The sequence below is a fragment of the Callithrix jacchus genome, chromosome 2 (assembly GCF_049354715.1).
Source record: "Callithrix jacchus isolate 240 chromosome 2, calJac240_pri, whole genome shotgun sequence".
NCBI classification, from domain to species: domain Eukaryota; kingdom Metazoa; phylum Chordata; class Mammalia; order Primates; family Cebidae; genus Callithrix; species Callithrix jacchus.
Genome location: NC_133503.1, coordinates 166,561,136 through 166,578,872, shown reverse-complemented (window position 1 = coordinate 166,578,872; position 17,737 = coordinate 166,561,136). Strand labels below are relative to the sequence as shown.

The 17,737-nt window shown below is 33.3% G+C and overlaps 1 protein-coding gene across 7 annotated transcripts in view; it reads right to left on the bottom strand.

Moving 5' to 3' along the window:
- RICTOR (RPTOR independent companion of MTOR complex 2) overlaps nt 1-17,737 on the bottom strand; it is a 133,529-nt gene that overhangs the window by 40,026 nt on the left and 75,766 nt on the right. For all 7 annotated transcript variants that reach the window (XR_013532330.1, XM_035291643.3, XM_078365551.1 and 4 more), the window contains 3 exons: nt 16,500-16,563; nt 10,645-10,771; nt 2,922-3,091 (listed from right to left, as the gene is read on the bottom strand). Coding sequence is in view for 6 of the 7 variants with exons in the window: in XM_035291643.3 (XP_035147534.1) it covers nt 2,922-3,091; nt 10,645-10,771; nt 16,500-16,563 (361 nt within the window). In the remaining variant the exon portion in view is untranslated. The remainder of the gene's footprint in view (nt 1-2,921; nt 3,092-10,644; nt 10,772-16,499; nt 16,564-17,737) is intronic.

Sequence of the window (17,737 nt, the reverse complement as noted above, 5' to 3'; positions counted from 1 at the left end):
GTAGTCACAAAGATTGGGTATGTTCAGGGTGGTATGATGTAGACAGCAGTCACAATCAGTCTCTATCCCAGGATAACCATCTTGACTTCTGACATTATGATTAGTTTTGCCTGTCTTTGAAAATTATTTAATTCTATTTAATGAACTTCATTTCCTTTTGTTGCTTGTATAAAGAAAATCCAAGTTATTTTTGTGTGTTGTTGCTTGTATTCAGCAACCTTGCAAAAAGTAACTCATTACTTTAAAACTTAAGAGATGGGATCTTACTCTATTGCACAGGCTAAGGTGTAGTGGCGTGATCAGCGCTTACTGCAATCTTGAACTCCTGGGCTCAAGTAATCCTCCTACCTCAGCCTCCAGAGTAGCTGGGATTACCGGCTACTTCAGAACTACTGTATTTATTAACAACCTTCCCATCTTGCCTATGGCATTACTGTGGACATAGATTTTAATTCTAAGTATAATATAAAATATAAGAGATTAATAATTGCATTTAACCATCATGATTATTTTAAATCTAGCCATTTATTTACATTTACTGGTGCTCTTCATTCCTTCGTGCATTTCTTTGTCTTAGGTCATTTTCCTTTTAATTGAGGATTTTGTTTAGCCTTTTTTATGTGTCTTTTTTTTTTTTTTACAACAAATGATATTTATTAAAGTTGCAGTGACTTAAGAATCGAGGAGAGGCTTGGCTACATGGTTACAGCTAAAGGTCTCCTAAGATTTCAGTCCTGGTGTTGGCCAAGCCTGCATTCACCTCAATGACTGATTGGCGCTTCAGGATCTACAAGAAGTTCCATTCACAAGGTGCTGATTGTTAGCAAGAGGGCTCAGTTCCTCCCTATGTATTATTTATCTTAGCTGTTTTCTGAGCTTTGTAACATGAAGCTTTATCAGTTTTAGAAACAGTTTTGGCCACTGTCTCTTTGGATCTTTGCTTCTGCCAATTTTTTCTCTCCAAAGACTACAATTATGTTTTATCCCTTTTGTGCTCTTCAATTTCTTTTTTCTCTCTGTGCTTTACTGTGTGTGAATTAAGATTATTTTTGTTTTACCCCTGGATATTTTGATTGACTTCTCTTTCCGTTTACTATCTTCTTGTTCACACTGAATATTTAATTTCATTGTGCTCTGAATTCCAGATATATTTTCAGTACTAGAATTTCCATTTCTTTTCACATATCCAATTATATAAGTGAAATTCTCCATTATTTCATCTATTTTTTTCTTGAACTAATAATCATGATTGTTGTAATATCTTTTTCCTCTAGCTGAATTACCTGTAAGTGTGTTTCTATGGATTGTTTTTTTACCTTTGGGTTTTCAGTCATACAGTCATGTCTTTTTATATGACTAGAAATTTCTGACTGTCAGGCATTGTGCACTTTATAAAAGGCTCCAAGTGATGTTATCTCCCACTAGAGATGGTTTATTCTTTCTTCTGCTAGACAAGTAGATTAAGGGAACTGATCAGCTTATCCTAATGCCCAACTGAGCTAAACTGAGGCTACAATGCAATTTTGATAAGACTAAGTAGACCTCTGGTCTTCCTGTGTTTGAGGTTTGCTTCATTTATAATTCCTAATTATAATCCTTCAATTATAATTCCTAATCCACTGTATAATACACAGGAATAAATATGCAGCTCGCTGGGTGCAGTGGCTCATATCTGTAAGCCAGCACTTTGGGAGGCTGAAAAGCATGGATTGCATGAGCTCAGGAGTTCAAGACCTGCCTGGACCACAGTCTCTACAAAAAATACAAAAATTAGCTGGGTGTGGTGGCACATGACTGTAGTCCCAGCTACTCAGGAGGTTGAGATGGAAGCTCAATCACTTGAGCCCGGGAGGTCTAGGCTGCAGTGAGCCGTGATTGTGCCACTGCACTTAAGCCTGGGCAACAAAGTAAGACCCCATCTCAAAACAAAACAAAACACAGAGCCTATACATATTATCTATTATTCATCTCTCCAATTTTAAAATTATAGTTTTTTTACTTGATAAGAAAAAAAATTAAAGCTAAACTATTATAAAATATCAACAGTGCCAGTTTATTCCCATAGGATTCCTATGAATAATGTACTTGAAATCACTTATTAAGAGTATACAAAAATTATTAATTAATAATATAGGCTAATGTCAAATATATAATGTGAAGTGTTTTTAAAAATAATCTGATAAAAACCGAACACTTAAGTTTCATAAAATGATGTGCAAAGACAAATTAGGGGACAATCTTTTACATCGTGCATGATTTCATACCTAAATACAAATCCTTGATTTAAACTGACTCTAAATACTATATTCAAAAGACAACAATGCAATATATGCACATGAAGAAACTATAATACAGTGCATAATTCTGTTCTAACCTCCACTACGTACTCTTATCAAGTATACAGTAGTCTTATTACTTCTGACTAACTGCAATAAACCCTACTTAAATCAGTAAAAAATTGAAAAGAAATTTATAAAATATATATATAGGCTTTCTTTCAAGTAGATATAATTAGTTGCTAACAAAGTACTTTCAACTTCAGAGAATTTTAGTGGGTTTCATAAAATACCATCTAATTAGCAGGAGCTATTCACACACAATGTACCAAAGGCCTTACAAGTAAATGGTATTTTTAAAATAAGTAAATTTCATAACATTATTTGTACTTCAATTTGCTTCATAAACTTTTCATAGATAATACAAAAATAAAATTTACTTTGCATATTCATTAAATCCTTAAAAGTAATGTTTCCAATTCAGTCCAAACCGAGCTGTAAAATACAGCTGGGAATAAATCAGTCTCAGTTAATTTAGGCTTGATAATTAATGTGGTGCTGCATCTACAGAATTTAGTATTTCAAGGTAAGAATATGCATTTAAAATCATATTTTAAAACTAGAAAAGAATATTAAAGTTCCTACCTCTAATTCTACATCAGCTCGTACATACTGCCGAGTCTTTGGATGATTAAGAAGGTGCAAAATTGTAGTAATTAGGGCCTCATTTATTCGACTTAATTGGCAATCGATCACATTTTTCAAGATGGTGTTTAGTCCACCTCGAAGGGCCACCACCTCGGGATTCTGAAGTGCTAAAATAAAAGAGAAAAACTTAACATATTATATTTGGGGTAATATTAAAAGTAATAAAAAATCTGGGCTTTAAAATTTAATTGTCTTTCTGACTTGAAAAACTTTCTAATCAACAACATTTATAAGAACAGGTGGATAAAAGGACAAGTGGATAAAATAAGAGTTACTGAACATACTTCCCCCACAACCTGATTTTAAAAATATCTTTGGATTGTCTTTTCATAACCTTTGTCCATATATTACCGGAATGGCTTTTCTCTATCAATTGCAGGGAGTTCTTTATAAAGTAGGGATACTAGCCATTTATTTGTTTCCAGTTTTTCATTTGTGACTTGAGATTTTTTTTTAAATTGTACACCTCATTTCTCTCTATTTTTATTAAACACACACACAGAACACAGCTTTAATAATTTTAAGCTCAGAAACTTCTTACTGCAAAGATCAGACATTTCTTTGTATATGTGTACATGTAGGTAGGTGTTTTAAAAGAGTTCATGATTTAGTTACATTTCAGTTTGCAATCTTTTACAAAGTTGAGTTTTGTTAAGATGATAAACACAATCTTCCCCCTCCCAAATGTTTAATCAATTATCCTGGCATACTTCCCAAACCGGTTTTTGTACTTTATGATACATTAAAATTTTCTGTTTATCAGGGTCAGCAACTCTTGTCTTTCATTTGTCTCTCTCTTAAAAATCTAGGTTAACAGTTTAAAATTATATATTCTTTTTCAAAAATGTTTATTTTTACTTTTTCAAAAATGTTTTCATGGTTGGTTCCTGACTGTTTATTCTTCCAGGAAATTTTAGAATCAAGTTTTTTTCTTCTATTTTCTAAAATGAGGTATAATTACGTTCAGTAAAATCACAGATCTTAATGGTAAAGTTGAATAAATTATGAACAATGTCCCACTCACCGTGCAGAACTCATTATCCTAGAAAGATCTCTCACATTACCTTCCAATGAGTCTTCCACTGCACCATTCTTATTTCTACCCTTATAGATTAGTTGTGTCTTCTTGAGAATCAATTTGACAAATTCAAACATACTCCCCAAACACATACACAAGTCATACACACTTCTTAAACAATTTGTCTTATATATTTTCTTTTCTACTTTAAAAATAGTATTGCTTTTTCTATTATAATTACTAATTATTGCTGAAACACAAAAATCTGTCAAATTTGTGTTTTCACACAGTTCTACTACCTAAAATTAAGTTGGTTTTCACTTGATTCAGAGTTTTTTATATATGATACCATTTACAAAGTAACACTGTCTCCTTTCAAATATATAAACATATTTTATTTTGGCTAATAACCTGGCTAAAAGTTTTAAAATAATGCTAATTAATAGTTACAAGAATGTGGTATTTGTAGAAATTAACCATTAAGAACAGCTTTAATTGTTGATTTGAGATAAATATTCTGGAATGTTAACAAAATAGCCTTCTAATTATCTATGTATCTGGGTACATGTATATCTGTGTACATGTACATAAAATGCTAGTTGCATAAGAAATTTGAAGGTTTATATCTTTTTAAGGCTGTAAATCAGATTACACTAATTACCTGTTTTTTTTTTAAAAAGAAAAATACCTGGATGCATTTTTTTGGAGGCAATTTATTTCATCAGTATTTTCAAATACTTCTACAGCTTTTGAACTATTCATATTTTATAATTTTTAACTGGAAATTACAATCTATCCTGAAAATCCATTTATTTTATTAAGTTTCCAAATACATATAAAAACTATTCTCTTCCTCATTTATTAATCTTTTGTATTTCTAACCTTTGAGTTTTCCAAACATTTGTGGATTTTACTTTCTCTATCCAATTAACAATTTATATTACATAATCTATCTTGTTCACTATATTAAGACTTTTAATTTTATTGGTTTTTCTCCATCGACTTAACATGGAATTTCTTTTCTTCTTTTGGTATTTCTTGAGTTATAATGGTTCACTCACTTATTTTTTGCTTAATTACAATGTGCTTTATGATGAAAAATTAACTGAGTATAGCTCTCCAGGTATCCAGGCAGTCCTACAGACTGGTGCACAGTCAAATTTTATTTTTATTTTTTAATTTCCTTAATCACAGTTCTGACTCTGTCTCTAAATCAACAAGCATTGTGGTCACTGTTTAAAATCCTCAATGGTAGGTTTTGGTTCTCTTTTTTTTAGCTTAAACTTTTGTTACCATTTATCTTAAAAGGGAATATAACCAACACCAGTCCTACTTTAGGTGGTGAAAAAAATGCCTTTTCTTGTCACTTAAAATTATATTTCTTTGATAATAAGTGAGACTGAACTTTCAAAATATGCTGTTTAGCCATGCATTTCTTTGAGAATTACAGTCATCACTCTGTATCCACTGGGAAATGGTCCCAGATGATACCAAAATTCTCAGATGCTCAAGTCATTTATATAAAAAGGGATAGTATTTACATATAAACTACTCACATTCTCTCATATACTTTAAATCACCTCTAGATTACTTACAATACCCTACAATGTAAACTCTATGTAAATGGTTATACTGTATTTTGAAATGTGTACTTTTTTTCTCTGAATGTTTTGGAACTGCAGATGGTTGAATCCACAGATATGAAACCTGTGGATACAAGGGGCCAACTGTATTTGTTTTCCTACTGGCTTCTATATAAATAAATTACTTATTTTACTTGTTACATTTACCTTTTTATTGGATTGTTTTGGCACTGCTTGTTTTCTTGACTCCATATAGTAAAATCTAAAGCTGCTAAAATCCCTGTGTGATTTCTTTTGATAACTCAAAACCCCTTTTCCTTCCAATTATCAGATAAATATTCATTAATGCTGCCCACGGGCCCCCGTTTTTTTCCCTGCTCAGCCCTTTGATGCTTTTGCACTTAGATTTCATTTTTTTATGCATAGTGGATTGTTTACCATTTTTAACCCATATCAAAACTGATACGGCTGTGTCCCCATCCACATTTCATCTCAAATTGTAGGACATATGTGTCAAGGGAGGGACCCAGTGGGAGTTGACTGGATTGCAGGGTGGTTTTCCCCATGCTGTTTTCAAGATAGTGAGTTCTCACAAGATCTGATGGTTAAAAGCGGCACTTCCCTTTCACTCTTTCTCCTGCTGCCATGTAAGACATGCCTCACTTCCTTCGCCTTGTCATGATTATAAGTTTCCTGAGGTCTCCCAAGTCATGCAGAACTCTGAGTCAATTAAACCTTTTTACTTCATAAATTACCCAGTCTCAGGTAGTTCTTCATAGTAGTGTGAAAAGAAACTAATACAACATTATTTAATTTTAATTTTAGCGAGCCAGACTTTAGATTATATTACATAATAGTACTAGAATTTAGACAATTTCTCTATACTAAATTTAATGATGAATAAAAATTCAAAATTTATAGAATTTTAATGTCACATTGAAATTCTTTCTTAAATAACAAGTTCTCTACTTCCCTATCAGAAATGTGCTACTTTTTCATATTTTTATAACTAAATAATTCATGTATTAAAGGCCTTAAAAATGTAATATATCCAATCATGTCAGCTGCAAACAGAGACAATTTGACTTCCTCTCTTCTTATCTGAAAACCCCTTATTTCTTTCTCTTGCCTGACTGTCCTAGGCAGAACTTCCAACACTATGTTGAATAGGAGTAGTGAGAGAGGGCATCCTTGTCTTGTGCCAGTTTTCAAAGGGAATGCTTCCAGGTTTTGTCATTCAGTATACTGGCTGTGGATTTGTCATAAATAGCTCTTATTATTGAGATACATTCCACCAATACCTAGTTTATTAAGAGTTTTTAGCATAAAGTGGTGCTGAATTTTATCAAAGGCCTTTTCTGTATCTATTGAGATAATCATGTGGTTTTTGTCATTGGTTCTATTTATGTGATGGATTACGTTTATTGATTTGCCAATGTTGAACCAGTCTTGCATTCCAGGGATGTAGCCAACTGATCATGGTAGATAAGCTTTTTGATGTGCTGCTGGATTCAGTTTGCCAGTATTTTATTGAGAATTTTCATATCAATGTTCATCAGAGACACTGGCCTGACATTTTCTTTTTTAGTTGTGTCTCTGCCAGGTTTTGGTATCAGGATGATTCTGGCCTCCTAAAATGAGTTAGGAAGGAGTCCCTTATTTCTATTATATGGAATAGTCTCAGAGTGAATGGTACCAGCTCCTCTTTGTACCTCTGGTAGAATCTGGCTGTGATTTCATCTGGTCCTGAGCTTTTTTTGATTGATAGGCTATTAATTACTGACTCAATTTCAGAAACTGTTATTGGTCTATTCAGGGATTTGACTTCTTCCTGTATATGTGTCCAAAGATTTATCACTTTCTTTTGGATTTTCTAGGTTATTTGCATAGAGGTGTTTATAGTACTCTCTGATGGTAGTTTGTATTTCTGTAGGATCGGTGATGATATCTCTGTTATCATTTTTTGTGTTTGATTCTTCTGTCTTTTCTTCCTTATTAGTCTGGCTGGATAGCAGTTTATCTATTTTGTTAATCTTTTCAAAAAACCATCTCCTGGATTCACTTATTTTTTTGAAGAGTTTTTCTTGTCTATATCACTTTCATTTCTGCTTTGATCTTAGTTATTTCCTATCTTCTGTTAGCTTGTGAATTTGTTTGCTCTTGCTTCTCTAGTTCTTTTAATTGTGATATTAGGGTGTCAATTTTAGATCTTTCCCACTTTCTCTTGTGGGCATTCAGTGCTATCAATTTCCCTCTAAACACTGCTTTGGCTATGTCCTAGAGATTCTGGTACATTGTGTCTTTGTTCTCACTGGTTTCAAAGTACTTATTTATTTTTGCCTTAATTTCATTATTACCCAGTAGTTTTTCAGAAGCAGGTTGTTCAGTTTCCATGCAGTTGTGCAGTTTTGAGTGAGCTGCTTAATCCTGAGTTCTAATTTGATTACACTGTGGTTTGAGAGACTATGATTTCTGTTCTTTTGCATTTGCTGAGGAGTGTCTTACTTCCAATTAAGTGATCAACCTTAGAATAAGTGCAATGTGGTGCTAAGAAGAATGTATATTCTGTTGATTTGGGGTGGAGATCTCTGTAGATGTCTGTTTGGTCCGCTTGTACCAGAGCTGAGTTCAAGTCCTGAACATCTTTGTTAATTTTCTGTCTTGTTGATCTAATATTGACGGTGGGGTGTTACAGTTTCCCACTATTATTGTATGGGAGTTAAGTCTCTATGTAGGTCTCTAAGAACTTGCATTATGAATCTGGGTGCCCCATATTGGGCGCATATATATTTAGGATAGTTAGCTCTTCTTGTTGCACTTATCCCTTTACCATTATGTAATGCCTTTGTCTTTTTTGTTCTTTGTTGGTTTAAAATCTGTTTTATCAGAGACTAGAGTTGCAACCCATGCTTTTTCTTGCTTTCCATTTGCTTGGAAATATTCCTTGCTTACCAAGCATATGGAAAGCAAGAAAAAGCATGGGTTGCAATTCTAGTCTCTGATAAAACAGATTTTATCCCTTTGAGCCTATGTATGTCTTTGCATGTGAGACAGGTCTCCTTAGAAATCCCCATTGCCTCAGCCCAAAATCTCCTTAAGCTGATAAGCAACTTCAGCAAAGTCTCAGGATACAAAATCAATGTGCAAAAATCATAAGTATTCCTATATACCAATAATAAACAATCAGAGAGCCAAATCATGAGGGAATTCTCATTCACAGTTGCTACAAAGAAAATAAAATACCAGGAATAGAACTTACAAGAGTTGTGAAGGACATCTTCAAGGAGAACTACAAACCACTGCTCAAGAAAATAAGAGAAGACACAAACAAATGGAAAAACATTCCATGCTCATGGATAGGAAGAATCAGTATCATGAAAATAGCCATACTGCCCAAAGTAATTCATAGTCAATGTTATCCCCATCAAGCTACCATTGACTTTCTTCACATAAATTACAAAAAAAAAACACTTTAAATTTCATATGGAACCATACAAGAGCCCGTATAGCCAAGACAATCCTAAGCAAAAAGAACAAAGCTGGAGAGGCATCATGCTACCTGACTTCAAACTATACTACAAGCCTACAGTAACCAAAACAGGATGATACTGGTAACAAAACAGAGATATTGACTAATGGAACACAAGAGAGGCCTCAGAAATAACGCCACACATCTACAACCATCTGATCTTTGATAAATCTGACAAAAACAAGCAATGGGGAAAGGAATGGTGTGGGGGAAACTGGCTAGCCATATGCAGAAAACTGAAACTGGACTCATTTCTTACACCTTACACAAAAATGAACTCAAGATAGATTAAAGACTTAAATGTAAAACCAAAAATCATAAAAACCCTAGAAGAAAACCTAGGCAATACCATTCACAGGACATAGGCATGGGCAAAGACTTCATTACTAAAACACCAAAAGCAATAGCAACAAAAACCAAAATTGACAAATGGGATCTAATTAAACTAAAAAGCTTCTGCACAGCAAAGAAACTATCATCAGAGTAAAAAGGCAACCTACAGAATGGGAAAAAAATTTTTACAATCTATCCATCTGACAAAGGGCTAATATCCAAAATCTACAAAGAACTAAAACAAATTTACAAGAAAAAACAGCCCCAACAAAAAGTGGGCAAAGGATATGAACAAATACTTCTCAAAAGAAGACATGTATGCAGCCAACACACACGAAAAAGGCTCATCATCACTGGTCATTAAAGAATGCAAATCAAAACCACAATGAGATACCATCTCAAGCCAGATAGAATGGCAATCATTAGAAAGTCAGGAAACAACAGGTGCTAGAGACAATGTGGAGAAATAGGAATGCATTTACACTGTTGGTGGGAGTGTAAATTATGGAAGACAGTGTGGTCATTCCTCAAGGATCTAGAAATAGAAATACCATTTGACCCAGCAATCCCATTACTCAGTATGCACCCAAAGGATTATAAATAATTCTACCATAAAGACACATGCACACATATGTTTATTACAGCACTATTCACAATAGCAAAGACTTGGAACCAACCCAAATGCCCATCAATGATAGAGTAGATGAAGAAAATGTGGCACATATATAGCATAGAATATTATGCAGCCATAAAAAAGGATGAGTTCATGTCCTTTGCAGGGACATGAGGACATGGATGAAGGTGGAAACCATCATTCTCAGCAAATTAACACAGAAACAGAAAACCAAACACTGAATATTCTCACTCGTAAGTGGGAGCTAAACAATGAGAACACATGGACACAGGGAGAGGAACATCACATACTGGGGCCTGTCGGTGGGTGGGGGCCTAGGGGAGGGATAGGATAAGGAGAAATACCTAATGTAGATGATGGGTTAATGGGTGCAACAAACCACCATGGCACGTGTATACCAATATAACAAACCTGTAAATTCTGCACATATATCCCAGAACTTAAAGTATAATAAAGTGTGTGTGTGTGTGTGTGTGTGTGTGTGTGTGTGTGTGTGTGTAGTTATATATCTCATATAGCCTTTCTAAAATGTTACATTTTTATTACTTGAAGAAAATTCTGACCTAGTTCACAGATAATGGCAATGCATGCTCGGACCATTCTGTCTCTTTCTTGAAGTCCATCATTTCCAACTGCAATTAACGAGTTGGTTACAGAACTAGGAAACAAGGAAGCATTCACAGTAATCATCTGAAACAGAAGAAATCAGAAAAAGAAGTTACTTTAATAACACATTTCTTAAACCTATTTTGTTCAGAGTGAGGTAGTTAATAACACAGAATAAGATCCACAATAAGATCTAGGAACCAATTTTAATCTTCTGCTTCTTCTGGATATTTCAAAAGATTAATACAACTAATAATTGACATAACAAATGTTAATAGCTGTTACTACAGAAAATGTGTTAAATTTTTTTCTAGCAGCACGGACTATAAATTCGTTGACCAAATGTTCTGAGATTTTTAATTACTGTAGAATAAGGACTAAATCTTAAACAGTTTTTCAGTCTTTAGGTAAGGTAAACCAGGGGTGATGATAGTAGTCAATATACTACTGTACTATTACAATCCTATTTCTCCATATACCATCATCACCAAATCCTATCAATTTACTTCAATAACATCTTTATCTCTACTCCCCTCTCCTCATCAAATTAATTGGTTGACTTGGGCCCTCACTCTCACTCTGACTACTGCAATAGATACCTAATGATTTCCCTCCTCTCTAGTTACCTTCCCTATCAATTACTCATTGCTATACAAGAAAGCAGAGTTCATAATCCAAATCTATTTTTAATATTTAAAAAATCCTGATGGAAATCCTGATGAAAATATTATGTAATAAAATTGTGTATGAATCTCACATTAAATGAAAGGTCTAACTGTCAATAACATATTTGGAATATTGAAAATCAGTAACATATGCCTTTGATTTGGAAAACAGAAAGAAAAATACATAGTTAATTATTGTTTCATAAATAAAGACTATTTTGCAAATTAAGAATTTGAAAATAGCAGGTTCCTGGAGTGGAAATGAAATATTTTCTTTTGTTTGTGTGGTAATAAAATATTACAGAAAATTAATCTGATCCAGATGTCACTGGATTTATTATCCTGTTGAAAAAAAACTTGTGAGATAAAACAATTAGACGATGCAATATAACTAAATGAAAGATACAGTTAAGTCTTACACAGGATCAAAAGAAAGATATGTTTAAGTAACTGTAAATGGTTTATGTCATTTAAGCAGCATTAAGATACGTTACAAAGTTCACCTGGAATTATAGAATACAGTTCTATAACCAAAAAACAAATACATTTCCAATAACTGCTGAATCTACAAAAGCTTTCATATTCATTTCTAAGTCAGTTTTTTTTTCAATCAATTGAAAAAGAAGAAGAAAGGGAGAAGGAAGGAGATATAGGAAATTGATCTTCCTGGGTGAAAGAATTCTAACATCTTATGACATTAATCTCTTTCTTAATACTTTCTAATTTATTATTATTCTAAGGAGCTTGTAAGAAAATTTCTCTAAGCAGCAAAATGCATGTAATAAATTCTGTAAAGAGCTGGCTAAAAAAAAAAACAGGCAAAATGGTTTTTAAAATTAAGTCTACTATTAATAAACTATGTTACCTTGACTAAACCAATCCTCTGTGCCTCAGTTTCCTCATTTGTAAAATGAAGACATGTATGAACCGATGATTTCCAGAGTTTCAAGTATAAAATTCTATATATGTGTCTACTAAACATATACTTACTTAACAGATTGTGCTGTGAAACAGATACATAAAATTTTTACAAATAAAATCACTCTTATTTCCAGGGAAATATATGCAAAGAAACTCTTAAATTGTGTGTAAATCAGAGAATGCTTTCCTCATAAATCAATGAATGCTCCATAATGGAGAGGCCACAGAATGCTGTCGCTGTTAAAACTGTAAAATTCAGTCATCATTCTGGCATGACAGGACAGACATATAAAACAAATTTAAGATCATGACTAGGTAATAAATTTGTGGAACTGACACAAAGGAATTATCTAAGGGGAATATCTAATATTTGAGCTGAGTTATCTAAGGGGAATATCTAATATTTGAGCTGAGACTAGAAGATTGATGTAAAAGGTAAGAAGGGCTGGGGCCGGGCGCGGTGGCTCATGCCTGTAATCCCAGCACTTTGGGAGGCCGAGGCGGGTGGATCATGAGGTCAAGAGATCGAGACCATCTTGGTCAACATGGTGAAACCCCGTCTCTACTAAAGATACAAAAAATTAGCTGGGCATGGTGGCGCGTGCCTGTAATCCCAGCTACTCGGGAGGCTGAGGCAGGAGAATTGCCTGAACCCAGGAGGCGGAGGTTGCGGTGAGCCGAGATTGCGCCATTGCACTCCAGCCTGGGTCACAAGAGCGAAACTCCACCTCAAAAAAAAAAAAGGAAGGGCTGGAAATGACGAGTAGGAAGGAAGTAACAATTGTGGTGGCAGTGGTGGGTAGTTTGTCTACACATGGTGGCATAAGACATGACAGATAGAAATGGTTGGTTGGACCAAAACCGGGCTTTGAAGGCCGAAGTAGGCAAGTTGTACTTAAAATTCATGGGTCAATGTAGGTCTGGAAATCTCTGAGAAGAGGGCTCTTGCTCTGGCTTTGCCACTATCTTGCTATGTAATGTATCAAAGGCTTGTGATTCCACCCAATGAATCTCTTTCAAATGTAAAATGTTTGTGGAATTAATTCCTTATTACATGAATAAAAAAATTATATATAAATAAAATGACAGCTCAAATTAAGTGGGCAACAGGCAGAATTTAAATAAGATTAGGAGAAGAATAGTAACAACTGACTAGTAGAAAAATTACGCTAAAAATAAGAGATAAAGCCAGAAAAGAGCTGCCTGCATTGGAAGGGGGAGAGAGAGAAAAAAAAATTAAAAACATGGAAAAGAAAACAGCAGAAAGACAGAAAATTTCCAAATGAATGAGATGGGTAAAATAAGAGAAAAAGTAACATAAGAATTCCTTAATTATAGTGTAAGCTATCCTAAAGCAAAAAATGTTTTTCCTTATCCTTTAAGATATAACAGACTAATACTTTTATTATAAATTTTAAGAGTTTTTGGAATGCATACAAAAAAATCTCAGTGATATAGTAATTATAATATTAAACATTAATTTCTACTGCAGGTTGAGCATCCCTAATCTGAAAATCCAAAATGCTCCAAAATCAAAAACTTTTTGAACACTGATGTGATGCCAGAGGTAGAAAATTCAGCATCTGATAACTTTGCTTTCTGATGGTTCAAGGTATATAAACTTTGTTTCATTCACAAAAGTCTTAAAAATATTATACAAAATTACCTTCAAGATATGTGTACAAGGTGTATATGAAACATAAGTGAATTCTGTGTTTAGATTTAGGTCTCATTCACAAGATCTTATTGTATATACAAAAATATTCCAAAACCCCAAAAAAATCCAATGGGAATGGAAAATACTTCAGGTCCCAAGCACTTTGAATAAGAAATACTCATCCTATAATTCTGTTGCCAAGGTTTTACTTTAAAAAAAAAAAAGTGTGCTTCAGATAGTAAAAGTACTAATGAAATTATAGTTTCTCTGGCCGATAGAGGCCACTGTTCGTTCAGCAAATGTGCTCTCACTCTAACCTTTTTAGCTGAAACCAAGGAAAGGCCCTGTGCCACAATTCTTCCTCTGATCCTATATCCCACTACCAAATACCAGTAATTTTCCTCTTCTACAATTCACAAATGTATGTGAGTCAACTACTCTGCATTTCAGAAGACAACCAAATGAAATGATACTTTTGTTATGGTGCTATTAAATTACTTTTAAGCAATTAAAAACTGAGCTACTTTAAATTCAATTTTAACTTGTGCAAAAATAGAAAACTGAAGTAAAACATTTACTATAAAATCCCAAGTTGAATTAATTGGTCTGAATCCATTTGAAATTGTCTTTTCTTCCGACAGCAGTCTCTAGAGCAGTAGTGCTCAAAATGTAGACCAGGAAATTCTGAGGTCCTTAAGATAATTTCGGAAATTCTGCATAGCAATAAAAAGACGTTATTTGTCCTTTTTACCTTTATTTTCTCACAAGTGTGTATTAAAGTTTTCTAGGGACTCCACCACATGTGTAATCACAACAGACTGAATGCAGAAGCAAATATGATAATCCAACTGACTTGTATATCAAAACAAAATTAAAGAGAGTTGCAAAACTCTAAAACAATAGCACTCTTCTCATTAATTTCATTTTTTGAAAAATACAGACATTCCTAAGTGTCCATCAACCAATGAGTTGATAAAGAAAATGTGGTGTTATACACTATGTAATATTACTCAGCCATAAAAGCAATGGAAATAATGTCTTTTAAAGCAACTGGATGGAGCTGCAGGCCATTATTGTAAGTCAAGTTAACTCAGGAATGAAAAACCAAATATTGTATGTTCCCTGCTTATAAGTGGGAACTAAACTATGAGTACGCAAAGGCATAAGAATGATAAATGAACTTTGGAGACTGGAGGTGGTGGGGGAGTTTGGGAGGAGGTTAGGTACAAAAAGATTACATATGGGGTACAGTGTACACTTCTTGGGTGATACGTACACAAAAATGTCAGAAATCACCGCTAAATAAGTTATCCATGTAACTGAAAACCACCTGCTCCCCAAAAACTATTGAAAAAAGAAAAAAATACAGTTTCATAAGAATGTTGTTTGTATTTAATGTGTTTATTAAACATATTAATATATATTTTTATTCCAAATACGATAAATTCTGACATATATAACCCAAATAATCAAAAAATTGTTCTAGGTTCTTCAAAACCAAATTTTGTTTTATCTTGAATTCTCAGTCATAGAAGGAAGAATTGTATAAATAAAAACAGTACATTTTTAAAATCTGAATTTGAAAAGTCAAATTACAATCCTAGTGTAACAGTTCACCTATAACAATAGTCTCCTAATCTAATCTCCAGTATCATTCTTAGTTAAATATCAGACTTCTTTTAAGACTTAACACATCCATTTACTTGTTCCTTTCTATGCTCACCTGTGGGTACTATTACTAACTACAAGGTAGACAATTTTAAGAAAAGGGAAGAAGAGGGAACCCTAGCTAACACAGGAATTGAACAGTACACCATTTTGGAACATGCACTAAATTGAAAGGAAGGGGGAAAATAAAGAACTAGAAAATTCAACTGGTAAGTATTTTTAGATGTCTTTATGCAAACAAACATATACTTCATGATTCTCATGAAACATTAAGATGAAATATGACACTTATCTCACTCAGGCTGAGTCCCAACCAAATTTACTCTCAGTTCACTCTCTTTGTTCCACCATTAGGGTATGAAGTAAAACAACAAAGCACTCCCTGAAGGCCTCTCAAGAGAAGCATTATGGATTGTCCTTAACACTCAATCTTCGGGAGTTTAGGCTATGACCTTTTATCCTGTACAAGGGCCTGAATTGTTTATTGCAACTGCCCACAGACTGTATCCAAATTCATCTTCAAAACAATAAACTTCTATTTGTGACATCCATTTAATAGTATTAATTAAGAGAAAATCAGGATGGGGAGCAAGCAATCCTCTCTCTCCAGTAACTTATCAAAGCAGTAATTACATTTACATGTCTATTGGAGGAAGAAATAGTCTTCACAGTAAACATTTATAAGAAATAATGTCCTAGCTATACCCAATCACATAGAATTTCACAAAAGATTTATGTTTACCTCAAAGTTTAATGAATTTATTTAATATATAACTGTAATATAAATGTTTAATAAAAGTTTAGTCTTTAATCTTAATAAAGATTTCACAAAACAGTCTAATTTTAAAATGTAAACATAAAAACCATAAATTTGCCTTTTACTCTCACACATAGAGCATACCTTTCTGACTAATCGAAGTGCTTGTGTCCTCTCTACCTCGTTGCTCTGTTGTATGTCAATGCACCTAAACAATACACAAAATATAAATCATTGATAAAATTCTGTTAAACAACTTTTTGTATAATAATACTGCTAGATGAGACGCATTTTCACAATGTCAATATGGTATATTAAAGTTTTAGTATATGATTTCTCAGTACCAGCATATATTTAATTAACCTAATAACTCTAGTGATAAATATCTGTCATTTAAAAGACCAATTTTTTCTTTTAAAACCTCAGCAAAGAACAGTAATTTATAAGACTACATCTATTTATAAAGAAAAAATAAAGCATAAAAAGTCTACTAAAAAAATTCACTTATCCATGATAAAATTCAGACATTTTATAAAAATTGTAAAGAACAATAGTTCAAGGCTGTTTTCATTTAATTCAGATTTTAACCAGGGCTTAAGCTAAATTAGGCACTATCCATAAAAATTCTATTTTACCAAAATATAATCTGAATTCTTAATTCACTTCAAATATTGATGTCCAAACAAATATCACCAAACTGACATTTCTTTGTAAAATTTATTAAATTATCCAATTTTGAACATCTTTTATTTATGTAGAAGCATAAGTTTTATTTAGACAGTTCATTATTCTAATCAATGCTTTATATAGAGAGAGTTTGCTATTCAAAAAGCATTTCTTCTATCTGAATACAATTAATCTAAGGCAACTCTATTAAAATATAAATGGACACAGAATTCCATTCCTGGCCATGATAGAGATGCGAGGTTGAGTATCCTGCCAAAAACTACCATAAAGGTTTTTTTAAAAAATTTACAGTATAAAACAACTGTTCAAAGGGCAATGAAGAATAATCTCTGAAAAACGAAGCATAAGTAGCTCCACTATCAACCAGACTTTTTCCCTGGGTGCATTTGTCAATCTCTGGCCTTGTGGGCAGAGTCCTAACAGAAAGCAGAAATCTGGCTGTACTGAAAAGATACAAGTTTAACTTCAGAACAGCCAAAGTAGTTGGCACTTGAGGGGTAAAATCCTCGAGAAGAAAACGGAAGAAAGTGAACTAAAATCTGCATGCAGAATTCTCTCCACAACACTTGTCATCAGCTGCACTGTGCAAAAGCAGAATTACACTCTAAAAAACAAAGGAACAGGGTATAGATGTTAGCAGGAACACAGTACTCTAAGAAATGGGTTAGGGTTCAAGACTGGTTAAGGTAAAAAGA